We start from the raw sequence: 14,685 nt of genomic DNA, 5'->3' as shown, positions 1-14,685 counted from the left end.
CCAAAATTAATATATGTGATCCCTTGTCTTACTATTCTCATCATGACATACAACAAAGGATGATGCATCAGTACTATCAATTTCCTTACCAATATTAAGCACCTCAATCAGATCCTCTCTGTCTTCTTTTTTCAAGATAAAACAATTTCAGAAACCTTAACCAGTCCTTATATGACTAGTTATCCTTCCTAGGTATCATCCTATAAGCCTTTCTATGAACCACTTACAACAATTTATATAACTTAACAAAATATTTCAATTAAGGCCTAACAAGTCACTTGTAGAATTAAATTATAATGCCTTTAGACTTATATAAAACATTTCCATAAGTACAACCTAAAGTCCTATTTGCCCTAACACCAGCAACAGCACACTGCTTTGATGGCTCAAGACACCTATCAAATAAAATACTAAGAACTTTTATTATGCGTCACTGTTAAGGTGATTTCCCTAAAAATTATACTTATAGCTTAAACCAGGGGTGGGCAAAATATGGCTCATGGGCCAGATCTGGCCTGTCTAACATTTCTGTACTGCCTGCCATGACTCCTGGCAATTGTGGAAAGAACATAATGGGGTCTTTATAAAATCAATGTTGAGGTAATTTAATTCATACAGTAAAAATGTGTGGCCCATGACAACTTACCATAATTCATGTGGTGGCCCCCCCCTGGCTTAATCTATATAATTTCACTTTTATTTTTGAAGATAAGTACTTTATATTACTTATCTTTCATTTATTTGTGTTTATTAACAGGAGCCTAAATATACTTCAGAGAAGTCTGAAATTACAGATCAACATTTTAAGTTTGGAAATTTGAAACTGTTAGCCACATAGCATATTCTTTTCATTGAGCAGAAAGTTTATAAGAAATACACAAATTGACAGATGCCAGTGAAAGTTCTCACTTTTAATTTTTTATAGTCATTGCACAATCTATTAAAAGATCACCACCAAGGTAAGTCAAAAAACTTATAAAAATAAACAGTTTACCAATCACAAAAATTATTTCTTTATTATCATGAACATTTCCATGATAGTTCAAGTAACAGTTTTCATCAGATCAAAGTCATTAAAAGTAATTGGAAATGAAAAATATCAGATATGCTAAAAGAATGCATAAGTAATATTATAGAGATTGCAACTATTGCAACAATGTTAAAGAGCAAAGTAAGGTTTTATTATGGGATGAAAAAGTAACAACAAAAACTGCTTTATACATGAATGATAAATGTCATAAGTATATGAGATATTTTAAATTGCAATATATTACTACAAAATCCAACTCTCTGTCTCTTATGGGTTTTAAAAGGATGAAAAAGATTCATTCAAACCATACAGAAGAAGCTTTCCAAGTTTATCAATTAGTCATTCTCTGTTATGTGTGTCAATAGGAGTATATCTAAGTCCTGTGATAGAAGTTTTCAATAGTGTATTGATTGCTGGTTAAATGTTTACCTATAGGTGTATCTCCGATTTTTGTCAAATGTGGCTTAAACGCTCTTGCATCTGCTCTCCAAGTCTGTCTTATGTAATGTTGACCACATTTTCTACACACTATACAATAAACACTTTATAGTGCATGTAAATACCTGTTTGATGGAGAATGTGGTGTTTCAGCTACTTAATTAAGTAGTACTGTTTAGTGCGAACCAGTGATGTACTTGTTCTTTTCACAGCTTCAAGTGCCTCGTGTTTGGCCTTGATGATGTTTAGTAAATTTACTATATACAAGTAAGCCTTTTAAGTTTGTGTTGTATCTGTAGGAAATTAGGGTAGACAGTAAACACTGAGCAAGTGGTTGGGTCATCTGAAAATATATGATAATTGTGCATTATAATATATGTAATCTTTTTTGTTTGTATGATGATCAGGCGATAGCGTTAGCTTTAGTAGCAGTATCAGGAACAAGACTGGATAGCCCCTTCTAGTCAGAAGTCTTTATATCCTGACATTTGAAATTAAAATCACCATTTTCATGAGCAAAACTGTGTCCTTATAATAAATACTGGTAGTTAATCATGTTTTAACTAACAACTATGACCATCAAAAAAACTTGATATAGATACACTTTCATCTCTATATCACAGTTTCAACTTAATGTGCTGATTCAACTTCCCACTCAAAAGGGAATCAGAATCCAATACTCATAAGAGTAAGTCAAAGCAAAGAAACAAAGATTAGAGTATCTCATCTAATATCTAAGCTAAGGAAAATGATCAAGAGACAATTCTGATGTTATGTCACTTTCGACACCATTTTATATTTTTAAATATCAAAAATCACAAGTCATTTCATCTACAAATGGTAGAATGTCAATACTGAGAGTGAAAATCTACAATATCTACATAATAAAAAAAACAAAAAAACTAACAAATATAACAGAACCTCTCTGTTAATGATCACAATACTCTAAAACGTGATACCAGATAAAAATAAAGGATTTATCTTAAGTAATCTTAGTTATGGAACTAACATTTCTGAAATTCTAACAGATTAACAGTATCATCTATCTCACAACTTCTGTAAATGTAAATTCGAAGCAAAATAACTTCCCACAGAAGTTTATAAATTAAATAAATTGTGGCTTTTAAATGACCTATAACATTTATACAGTCAAACCATTCAATAGTAAAGCCTTCCTTGATACATCATATAGACCAACAGTTTCCAACTACAAGTCAACCACAAAAACTCTTCCTTGATTACTACCCTAGTTATTAGACGTTTGTTTAAATTTGTGCTTGCTCATTCCATCAGTGCCACAAATTATTAAACATACAAAACGAATATCCTCTATTCTTTTTCATTTACTTTAGATGGAGAAGCTTTATACACTTTTAAAACTACAGAGCAAGGTGTATAAGATGTTTCAAATTTAATTTCAGGTCAATTTCTAACATCAACTTCTTTGGAATATCTCTTAATCTTATTCAATCTTTATTAAGACTCATTTTTAAGAAAAATTACTTTTAATTTGGAGAAAATTCGTGTACAACAACTTAATGTTGTTTCTATGGGAGATAGGTTAGCTGTTATTTTTTTTCTGTTTTATTTATGCCTGTTTCCGAGATGAGTGCTCTAAGTCAATGGAAAGAGATAAATTAATCTTACTCAAGAATTTTAGTTAAGAGATATTGATGAAATTTTTGGTACATGGTATCATGGGAAAACATCTTAAATATTCTGATTTTTAAAACACTATTCATCCTATATCAAATTTACAATGAATGTTTCACTGAAGAAAAACAAAGCATTTATTTCATAAATGTCACTAACTTTATGTATTTGGTTAGAAAAAAAAAATAATTTTTTCAAAATATTTCAGAAACAGCTGAAAGACCAAGTATTCTTAAATTATATAGTATATGCAAGTAGATATTACAACAACATCATGATGCTGAATGCTGGAGTCTTAAACATAAGTATAACATTCTATGTTCCAAAGCTGAAGAGCTCCAAACTTTGTATTAGTTGTTAAAACTGTAAATTTGTGAAGCAGCTACACAAATGTTCTCTGGAAATTTATGGTTGTTATTATTTCTTTAATCTATGTCTTCCATGCTTCTGTCAGTCAAGCTATGAAATGCTTAACAGCACCTTTTGTATAATTACTATGTTTCATTAACAAAGAAAGACTGAGTGAATTTGAAATAACTTTTTCTACATCACCTCTACACTTTTCAAACAAAGCTAAAACTCTAATAGAAAATTTATTTTTCTTATGTTAAGCCATTTTAGTATTACACTTTCTATCAGTTTTTCCAAGTATTGTGATTTAACTGACTGATTTATAATAGGTTTTACTACATAATACTGCAAAACATTAAAAGCAAGATCAAAGAGGTTGAGAAGTTAAATTTTCAGATTTAATACCTACAATGCAGAATATAAGACAGAAGAACTCTTAACACTGTGCCACTTTTACTACCTGGGTATACATATAATTTACTTAATTTTAAAGAAAAAAATGAAAATGAGATTCACCTAGAAAATATTCCTGCTCCATTTGGACACTCCAAGCCACCAAAAACAACCATTTCATCATTCTGTAGTGTAGCAGTGTGACCTCCAAGAGATGGTGAAGTGCAAGTTGTCACTATCTGTGTCCAACGATTAGTTGCTATGCTGTAAACATGCAGGTGTCCGAAAATTTTCCGATTCTATTTATAAGAGATGTGTGTGTCATTCTACACAGATTGTTACACAGAACAAATAATAACATGAAATAAAACATGATGTATGTCATTCTACACAGATTGTTACACAGAACAAATAATAACATGAAATAAAACATGATGTATGTCATTCTACACAGATTGTTACACAGAATAAATAATAACATGAAATAAAACATAATGTATGTCATTCAACACAGATTGTTACACAGAATAAATAATAACATGAAATAAAACATGATGTATGTCATTCTACACAGATTGTTACACAGAACAAATAATAACATGAAATAAAACATGATGTATGTCATTCAACACAGATTGTTACACAGAACAAATAATAACATGAAATAAAACAAGGTATGTCATTCCACACAGATTGTTACACAGGACAAATAATAACAACATGAAATAAAACATGATGTATGTCATTCTACACAGATTGTTACACAGAATAAATAATAACATGAAATAAAACATGATGTATGTCATTCCACACAGATTGTTACACAGAACAAATAATAACATGAAATAAAACATGATGTATGTCATTCCACACAGATTGTTACACAGAACAAATAATAACCACATGAAATAAAACATGACGCATGTCATTCTACACAGATTGTTACACAGAACAAATAATAACAACATGAAATAAAACATGATCAATAACTCCACACAAAAGAACAATTTATATATATAACAATATTTCATCATTACAGACTCATCAAGGTTAAACATCACCAGTGATACACAGACACACACACACAAACAAGTCAAAATACAACCTCAGATATTGTTTTGCTTGATTGCACTTGATGTGGAAAACTGTATTATTCAGTTTCCACAAATTTAATGTCATGACCTAGTACTGTCATAACAAATAATCAAAAATACCTTTACATAATATACATAAAAACTAATCATGAATATATTACCATTAAAAATACACAGAAAAAACAAAAACCATCAAATTTCAAAGACATTATGAATTATTTTGCTACAAAGCAACTGTTAGGGTAATGCAAATTTCATAAGCTCTGTTCTAAACTTGTATTTATCTTTCTAATATATTATCAAAAGAAGAATATTTTACGAATTTTTAGTCATATAACTATTCTTTTCTACCTTGCTACAACATAATGCTTGTACATTCTACCAATTAAATTCCAGTTTTGTCAAATACAAAGAGAAAAGAAATTGTTAAGCAGCAAGTGATAGATTACCCAAACTGATAGGGAAAGTAGATGTATGCATATGCAAAAACTGTAATTCATCTTTGTGATATACAAATTTATGGCTTTAGCTCTTTCATAACATAAAAAATTATAGTGCGGATTGTACTTAGATGTAACAAAATTATATCCAACTTTATACTACAATTAGTCCTGCCATTAGGCTTCACTCATAGTGAGGAACAGAATAGATGTATCTGCCTCTACTTCTACATGCAATAAGTACAAAAGCCTACTTGTTAATTGTTTTTCATGATAGCTAGCACACTGAACATATGCTGAGACAGACACATAAAGAAACTCTGTTTTTCTTTATTTAATAATAAGTCTAGTCTGCTGACAAGGCATTTTGTGGTGTCCTAGCAGAAATGCCTTTGTCTTGAGGTAAGTCAGCTGTTCAGATTTTGTCTTGAGTTGTTATAAACATATGTATGCACAGAGAAGAAGGTCAGTGGTTAAAATATACAACAAAAAACTCAAGTGTTCTGTAATTACATTCAGAATCATCTCTATTTGTTAATGAAGTTTTTTTGTATTATTTCAAAGTAAAATAACTGTGCCAATCATTTTATTTTGGAATCTTCTGGTACTGGAGTACCTAATTTTACTTACTTACTGGTAAACACTAGGAACTACGTTATTAAGTAACAGTCTGGAAGCTGTGACAAAAATACATTTTTCAGAATGTCAGTTACATGCTTTTCTTTGTTTTCCACTTGTATGTTTCTTATATCATTAAGTCTGTAATTTATTAAAGTTAAATGTCTGTTCCAAGATCACAAAGGACTTGCAGTGGGAAGAAGGAAACAACAACTAAGGGGAGACAGAGTTATAAAAAACCAGTAAAACATAGGAGAAGTACTCTCTTGGGCCATGACATTTTCCATGCAAAGAGCCATGTTTGTGTTATAATTGAAGCCCCAGATCCACAAAGTAGAACACTAGCCAGAGCTTTCCTACGTTGAAGAACCAGTTCAACCTCTCATGGTTACCTCAAACTGTGAGGTAGTGTCATCATTTTTTTGTTAATTATTATTATATTTCTATCGTTGTCAAGGTAATTATGGTTATCTGTAAATCAGTCTGCCATTTTATGGAAATAAGTTAATCAGGTACTTTGTAAACAGCCAAAAATCATCCCACATGTCTAATGGTGATGATGTAAAACAGATTAACCCATAAACATTTTAGGGTTATGCCAAGATTTTTTTCTTTTGATATCAAGTTAGGAGTTTTAGAGTTATTCACATGAAACATAAAAATTGCAAGATGAAAAGAAGTATTTATATTCTTAGCATGAAAATCACTTTTCTTTCAAACTAACTCACCAAAGTTTCACAAATTCACAGACAAAAAGTTAGCAGAAATACTCTATTAACAATATCAATGTTTTTGTATACAACAGACTTATAATGTTTTTACTAAAAGCTTGCCACATTTCATGAAGATAAATATAGAAAATTCAGAGCTATAGTATTTATAGTTTCACAATTAAAGATTGGTCAAACTGACCCACTCTGTACAGAAAGAGTTAAAGATCATTTGTCAAATATATGCCCAATTTATCAAGTCAGCTAATAATACCCAAGAGTTTAAAATTATCAGCAAACTTTATACATTTATTAATTATGCCCTTTTCAATATCACTAATGTAAATAAAAAAAAGGAAAGATAAAAGCACTGTTCCCTGAGAAACTCCATTAATAACAAGGATCTATTTTGACTGGACTTCATCAATAATAAACTTTTGCTCTCTCAAATCCAACCATCCTACAATCCAACTAACTAGTCTTTCCTCAATCCCTAACAATGTGACTTTCTTATCCAATCTTTTATGTGGCACTTTATTAAATTTTTTTTGAAAATCTAAGCCCACACAGTCTTTCTATTGGACAGAGAACAAGTAACATCCTTGTAAGGAAAAAAAAAAAAAGATTATTAAGGCAAAATTTCCCTTTGGTGAATCCATTTTGAGTTTCAATTATGAATCACATTTCACTAAGTGGCTTTTGTAAAGTTTCTTTTATCAGACTCTCCAGGACTTTTTCCACTATATAAGAAAGACTAACTGGTCTATAGTTTCTAAGTAACACTCCTTTAAAAACAAGAATAACATTAGTAACTCTCAAATCCTCAGGCACCTGTTGTCTGTCTATTGACACATCAAAAATTAAAGAGAGAGGCTCCCATATCCAATCTTTAAAACAATGGGGAAAATCATAGTCTGGCCCTGGTGTTTTAACTATTTTTAATTGAAGGTCAGACTTAGGGCAGTACCAAGGAAAAGAAATAAGAGCTGTGATATGCAAAAATTATGACAGTTATAGGTTTATCATTAACATAGAAGATGAACATATCCTAATAAATGTAAATTCAAACTTTTCAACAAGGTTGTATGTGTTTAGATAGATATTCAACACGAAAAGGATGTACCCATCTGTGTACTATGTTTAAGCATACCATTAAGCTGTCAGTATTAGTCACAGCTAATGTATGTGTGTCTGTCTCTGTATATGATTGATACTTTAAATACATAATTAATTGCTTTTTCATGATGCTGACATAATGGACATATGTGGATATAGACCCTCAGAAAACTTTGCTTTCCTTTGCTTTAATATTGAGTCTAGTGTTCTGATACCAGTGACATGCCATTCTGGGAGGTTTGAGAGTCTTGAACTTGAATTTAGTTCCAAGCAAAGCAAGTACTTGAGCTGAATTGTTCTTCTCTTGGTTCAAGTTAGTTGTACAGATCTTGCCTCGAGTTGCTACATATATATACATACACACAAAGAAGCCCAGAAGTTAAAACATGCAACAGAAAATGGGTGTCCTACTACATTTACATTCATTTTTGTTGTCAATACAATATTTTCTTTACTTCAAAGTCAAATAACTGTGTCAGTCTCTTTCTTTTAGTCATGTTTAGCTTATTCAAATCCTGCATACATTTCCTAAAAACATCCTTGTTATTGTGGCACTTAAGTTACATATCTGTTGGTCATGTGTACCTTGGTACATCATACCCTTTCCACCAGCTGTCACTGAAAAACAGGTGAAAGCCTACCTGATATGGTGAATATGGGGATGTATGTGTCCACCCTCCAAAGAGAACCAGATTATCTTTGTGAGATACCAATGTGGCACAAGCTTTTGGAGATGGATAAGTACCTATAAGCACATGTAAAAACTTTTTTGTACCAAATAAAAAAAAACAAATCAACAGTTCTATATGAACATTTCCCAGAACAAAGACATTAATCTATAGAACAAAAACTATCAAGACTGTTACCAGCTTTTAAACAAACTATGATAGCATTACAGTACAATAAAGTTATTTACATTATATTCAAATATGACTGTACTTTTACTACACAATGTGCATGCATACATAATTACCTGTAGCTAAAGGACGAATCCATCTTCGAGTTGCTAAGTCCAGCCTCCACAAGTCATTGAATGTTGTATTAGCAGTGGTGCATCCACCAAAAACATACATAGAATCACCATTTACACAGCAGCTATGAGCATACCGTTCAGATATTTTAGGTCCTGGTTCTGGAAGCATGTGGCGCCACTGGATTTGTCTGTTTATTAAGGCATGTTGCAAATCTCGCTGAACTTTTCTGACAGCAGCTATGAAACAGGTCATAATTAAAATCATAAAGAGAAATTCAGATACTTTTAGATACTGTACCTATTTACATCATCTAAGAAGCTTCAGACTCATTCATAATAAAAACAGTATTATACATGAAGGTAAAACCCACTAGAATTTAGTTTAAAATTATATTCTGTAACACTGTTATTTAAGTAACATATATATATATATATATGTATATCAGCAATGCAGCACAGTCCCACAGCCAGATGCACATTTTAATCACTTTTATACTGAACAGTTATTTACATTCCTAGAATAACTTGTCCATACTAGTGAGAAAAACATGAAAGACCCACCATTAGACATTAAGCATTATTTATCTAAATACATATTTGTTTTCAAACAGTGATGAAACAGTCTTATATTAGTATGAGAAGTTATACAATTTTTATCAAAAATCTTATTATAATGTTGAGTTTCAAATGCCTATGAAGCTCATGTAATTAACTGCATGCAATTATGTATCTGTGTCATTTCTGGATGTTTTGGTTATTGATTAATTACACATGAATACTGGTATTTCAAAGTTCAATTAGCAGTTTGTTTCACAAAAAAAGTCAAAGAACTTATGAAGATATGAGGAAAATTGTGAGCCTTGTTAAGTGATCTTCAAGCTTCACAGATAGCTGCCTAATTAACTGTTACTTTACATGAGCAAAAATATGATTTACTCAACAGTTAAAAATATTGTAACTTCTTGCTAAAGATCCACAACTCAAAGTGCTATGGAATCCATGTTTTTGTGCTTTATACAAATTCACTATTGTCTATGATATTTTCTAAATGTAGAATTTTTAGTCAAGTCCCTATGATGATATTTATAAGTCCCACCCTTACCATGATTTTAATAAATCATGTTTGTGTTTCATTAACTGCCTCTTTTTCTTTTGTTGAGATGTTATTAACCTTGCAAAGACATGTGAAAGTAATCCTGTTGTGTGGGAATCCTGAATTGAGTCAGTGGCAGGAAGGTCAAGACAGAATTTCGTTTGAGGCATCTGGCAGGAGACTCCTTTGCTTTCCACTGCTTTCGTGGCCAAGTAAACCTTCTATAGCAGCTAATGAATTCATCCCTTAGCAAGACCAAAAAGGTCAAATTATCATATTATTCAGAAGTAGGAATAAGTTAAAGCAGCATGCTTCCAATTATGAGAAAATATAACCTTCATCTGCATAAATCCCAGAAGATGATCCAGATCAGCACGTGAAATTTTGTCAATGGTTCATGGTATAAACAGAAATGGATGAACACTTTACCTATAAGGTGTTTTAGATAGATGCAGAAAAGTTACAATTAATGGTACAGTGAACTGCCATAACCAGTACTGAGAGTCTGATAAAAGCAGCTTTACAAAATCACTTGGTGAAATATAATATCATGAAAGAAATTAAAATGGATTCACTAAAATAGAACCATCCATAACTAATATGCTAACTTGTTTTGAGGATGTGATACCAAGTTGATGGAAAAGAAATGAACTTGTAGTTAATTAAAAAAATAACACATTGATGATGGTTGGGAAACACTATTAAATTGGAGTGCCAGGTGGTTGGATGAAGGAAAGCAAAAAAGTTATTATTAATGGAGTCAGCCAAATTGGATCATTTTTTTTAGTGGAATGCTTCAGAGCCTTTGCTTTTTCTAACTTACATTAATGAATTTGATAGGGGCATAATTACTAAAATTTGCAGATGGCATTAAATTATTGGGTATTTCTAACTGTATTGTGAATGCTGAGGTATAACATAATGACTTGTTAGTTGGACAAACATTTTGCAAATGACCTTTATTCATAGCAAGTGGAAGATAATGTATTGGGTTATCATAGCTTGGATCACACATTTAATATCATTGGCAGTGCACTCAACAGAATGAGTGGTGAAAACCTTCTTGACATAATGGTCAACAAGCCACTCAACACATCAAGGCAGTACTCTGTTGCTAATTGCAAATATAACTGAATGTTAGTGTGTATTTATAAACATATTGATGGCAAGACAAAAGAGGTAATTATCTCTATACAAATCACTACCTAGGCCTTACTTAGAATACTTTGTACAGTTTTGGTTTCTTTATTCTGTGCTTAATACCCCTTACTTATTATAAGAGTATACTTAGTATGCCTGCTATTTCTATTCCCAGGGACAATACAACATACTTTGATAAGGTGTGGTTTGTAGGGCTTTCTTCAATAATATATACTACAAATCAACCAAATATAAAATTTTTGATATTTCTTCAAATTTCCCAATTCTCCCTGCTTCCTTGGAATTTAAAATGTATGTTCATGAATGCTTAATAAATCATTTGTAAAAATATTAATAAAATAATACACAGCATACTTGTACAAATAATGTTTGTTTTAGTACCAGGTAACATGTATCAAGAGTATGTAAATGTAAAATTGCTATTTTGGAATTCTCAATTTTTTTTGGTTGAATTGATCTATGTAACTGACAAAAAGAAGGTTTTTGAAACTTGTGAATAACAAAAAAAAACTTCTGTATAATTGCTACAAGGTAGCTCAATAAAAGAAATGTAAAATGAAACTAACAATTGCTATGCATATCTTTTAATTTTTACTGTAAATTCTAAGAACTTACTTGTGAAAGAAAAGAAGAATATTTTATAATATGTCAACCCACTACATCTGCTATATCCAGTGCAAATGAAGCCTTTCGTCCAATACAGGGTTTATCTGGCTGGCTCAGATACAATAGATAAAGTAGTGGTCTAGGCATAATTTATATCATCAACTTTCACAAACAACAACTTTTATGGTGTGAACTAGATCTAGTAAGTGAATTATAATTATTATCAATTTTATTAGTCATAGCAAGTTAGTATAATAAAACAGAGAAATTCTGTGGGAGCTACAGCATGCATAGTACACCAAAAGAATGAGCCAATATGCTACACCAGCTGATTAAGACTAAGCATCAGTTAACTTTATCTTAGTGTAATATTCTTACTCAAGCAAAGTTTGCTGCTTGAGGATAAGTTAGAGAAGGCTTTTGGGAAATTTGTGCTATTAAGAGGTGAAAATAGCATACGTAGAACTGAAATTAGGGAAGCAAGCCAGGAAATGGAGTTAGTTATTTAGGGTGAGTATGTGGAGGAAAGTGCTGAATTTACAAGGGTGCATAATAGTAAAATGTTAGGGATATAGAGCATAGGCTCAGTTAGCATTCAGGTACTAGTCTAATAGATTTGAACATTTGGCTGCTTACAATGAGGAAGACGATAATCAAGAGGGTACAGGGTGAGGGACCCTTTCATTAAGCATACTGATAGTTGTTTTTACTGCAAAGAATAGAAAATAGGGCTAGAATTTGCTTGCTTGGTGCTAAAGTAGAGGATAATAAAGAGAATGTTGACAGTTTACTCAAGGGTACCAAAGAGCAGTATATTTTTGTAGTGCATGTAGGAGCAAATAAAAACTTCTTCAGAAATTTAGGGATAGAAATAAATGTGCGTCCCTTTCAAGAATGCTTCCTCTGGGTAGATGTGGGAATGAATTATTTAATGCTCAAAGGTTGAAATGAAAGAGTATCAAGAATATGTTTAGAGTAACAAATGTGTTGGTTGAACATATGAGATACTTTTGAGGATAAGGGAGAATTACATGCTAAAGATAAGCTCCATTTAAGCAAGGTAGTTAGTAGGACATTTGGGGAAGCTCTATAAAAATGTATTAAAGAAAGTTTAAACTAAACTTGCATAGCATTAGTAGGAAATTAGGAATAAGTAAATTGCTAGGCTAACTAAGGCAGTATAGAAATTGGAAAAAGAATTGGAGGATTACAAACTAAGTAATAATTTTAAAGTTAAGTCTTTTACATTTAAAGGTAAGCTTATTTAGTTGCTATTATTCTAATGTTGGAAATATCAGTACCAAAATAGATAAGTTAAGGGCTCAAACTGAAATGTATGACCATTATATAATGGGAATTACTAAAACTTGGTTAGATTTGTAGAATACTGATAATGAAAATTATTCTGAAATTCCAGGTTATAAGTTATTTATCAGTTACAGGTTTTGTAAAACTAAAAATGACTTATAGATACTTTTTTATTTGCAATTAATATGTTTATACTTAGGCTATAAAATTCTATTAATCATGCTACTAGCAACAGATTGCTTTTTTGATAACTTGATTGACTTTCATTTAGTCACTCTATTGAGTGGGTTTCCATCTATATTAAACATGTGATCAAAATTATAATTTAAATGCATTACCCTCTATTTACTGTAATTAAAATTCATTTGCCAAAGGTTTGTTCAACATACCGATTGATACAAGTTATTTTGTAATACCTCAACCTCCTAAACAGCAAGAAATAATTAAGAATTTAATGTCATCAGAAAGGTATAGCCTTAACTACAAAAAAAGAAGAAACTTGTATTCCTACAGACAGATCTTACCCAATTGTTATATAACATATCATAATTTATCCTACCTTTGGATAAGTTGTACCATCGTCTGTTGACCAACATACAATGTTTCAAATCACTGTATAGAGAAACCTGACAAAGTATATATTCAAGAACAATCTCTGGTAAATGTTCTACATTTATAGTAATATGATTCATGCTAATTACGGTATCAGTCGAATATCGTAACTAAATAAGATGCTCACAAATTTCTAAACTGCACGTACTTCACCAGTGCTGTGGCAGTATACACTGTTTTCAAACTAAAAATATGCGCAAATTTATATTATATAAAGCAAGACTACCGGTGCAGTAGCAGACTATACTATAGCCCTTTTGTATTCACGCTGTTCATCAATCTTCTTGTTCTGAATTGGTCATCGGTATTCAAATGTAGATGTAGTTGTAACTTGTATTGTAATGTAAGTTGTAGTGTAGTGTAGGCCTTCCTAGATTTCTTTTCTTTCTTTGATACTTCGGATACGATGTTTCCCTCAGATTATTCACTAATAACGTTTATATGATCCTAATTTTAATATAGACAGTAACAGTTTCACCAAAGAAAAACAAACCACCTAATTATTTTAACGTCGGTACAAACATCAAAACGCGTTTCTCACGTATCCATGCTACCAAGCGACGAGAGTACCCTCTCTCGTAGATTTGACCATTTTAGTTATAGGGGATATTTTGTCTTTATGCAACCGCATCTAATACAGCTAATGAATATTTCTGTTTAATTCTTATTGTGTTTTAGAGAAAATGACATACATAATTTGTACAAAATTTTGAGGTATAAATATAAATAATTATTTACATTAAAAAAAAAACACCAAAGAAATTTTAAGTCTACTTAAATGTATTGTTACGTATCTGGTTGTTTGTTAAGTTCCGGTATAAATTCTCCCCGAGAAACTTCGGCGATACGAGTTCTTTCTTAATTAAAACTAGTTTATTCTTTCTCGTTACAAACTTTGTAATACACAGAATTTTCACAGTACTTTAACTTAACACACGCTATAATTCACAACGAGTCACGCACTTTACTTACGGTCACTACCGCTCGCTTGACTCAATTATCTGTCTCTATATCTGTCTATCTGCAATTATATCTCAGCTTTATTTGCAGGGCTTATATACTAAAATAGAGGCCGCTTAGAAAAGATTA

The 14,685-nt window shown here is 31.3% G+C and overlaps 1 protein-coding gene across 1 annotated transcript in view; it reads right to left on the bottom strand.

Annotated features, from left to right (window-relative positions):
• Positions 1-14,155, bottom strand: part of LOC106474349 (F-box only protein 42-like) — a 31,915-nt gene extending 17,760 nt beyond the window's left edge. The window contains exons 1-4 of the mRNA XM_013935042.2: positions 13,544-14,155; positions 8,817-9,053; positions 8,485-8,588; positions 3,989-4,164 (exon numbers count right to left, since the gene is read on the bottom strand). Coding sequence (XP_013790496.1) covers positions 3,989-4,164; positions 8,485-8,588; positions 8,817-9,053; positions 13,544-13,676 — 650 coding nt within the window. The 5' untranslated portion in view covers positions 13,677-14,155. The remainder of the gene's footprint in view (positions 1-3,988; positions 4,165-8,484; positions 8,589-8,816; positions 9,054-13,543) is intronic.
• Positions 14,156-14,685: the final 530 nt, after the last annotated feature.

This window comes from Limulus polyphemus, unplaced genomic scaffold (genome assembly GCF_000517525.1).
Source record: "Limulus polyphemus unplaced genomic scaffold, Limulus_polyphemus-2.1.2 Scaffold7104, whole genome shotgun sequence".
Taxonomy (NCBI): Eukaryota; Metazoa; Arthropoda; class Merostomata; order Xiphosura; family Limulidae; genus Limulus; species Limulus polyphemus.
The sequence above is the reverse complement of the archived record's forward strand: the minus strand, read 5'-3'. Positions and strand labels throughout refer to the sequence as shown.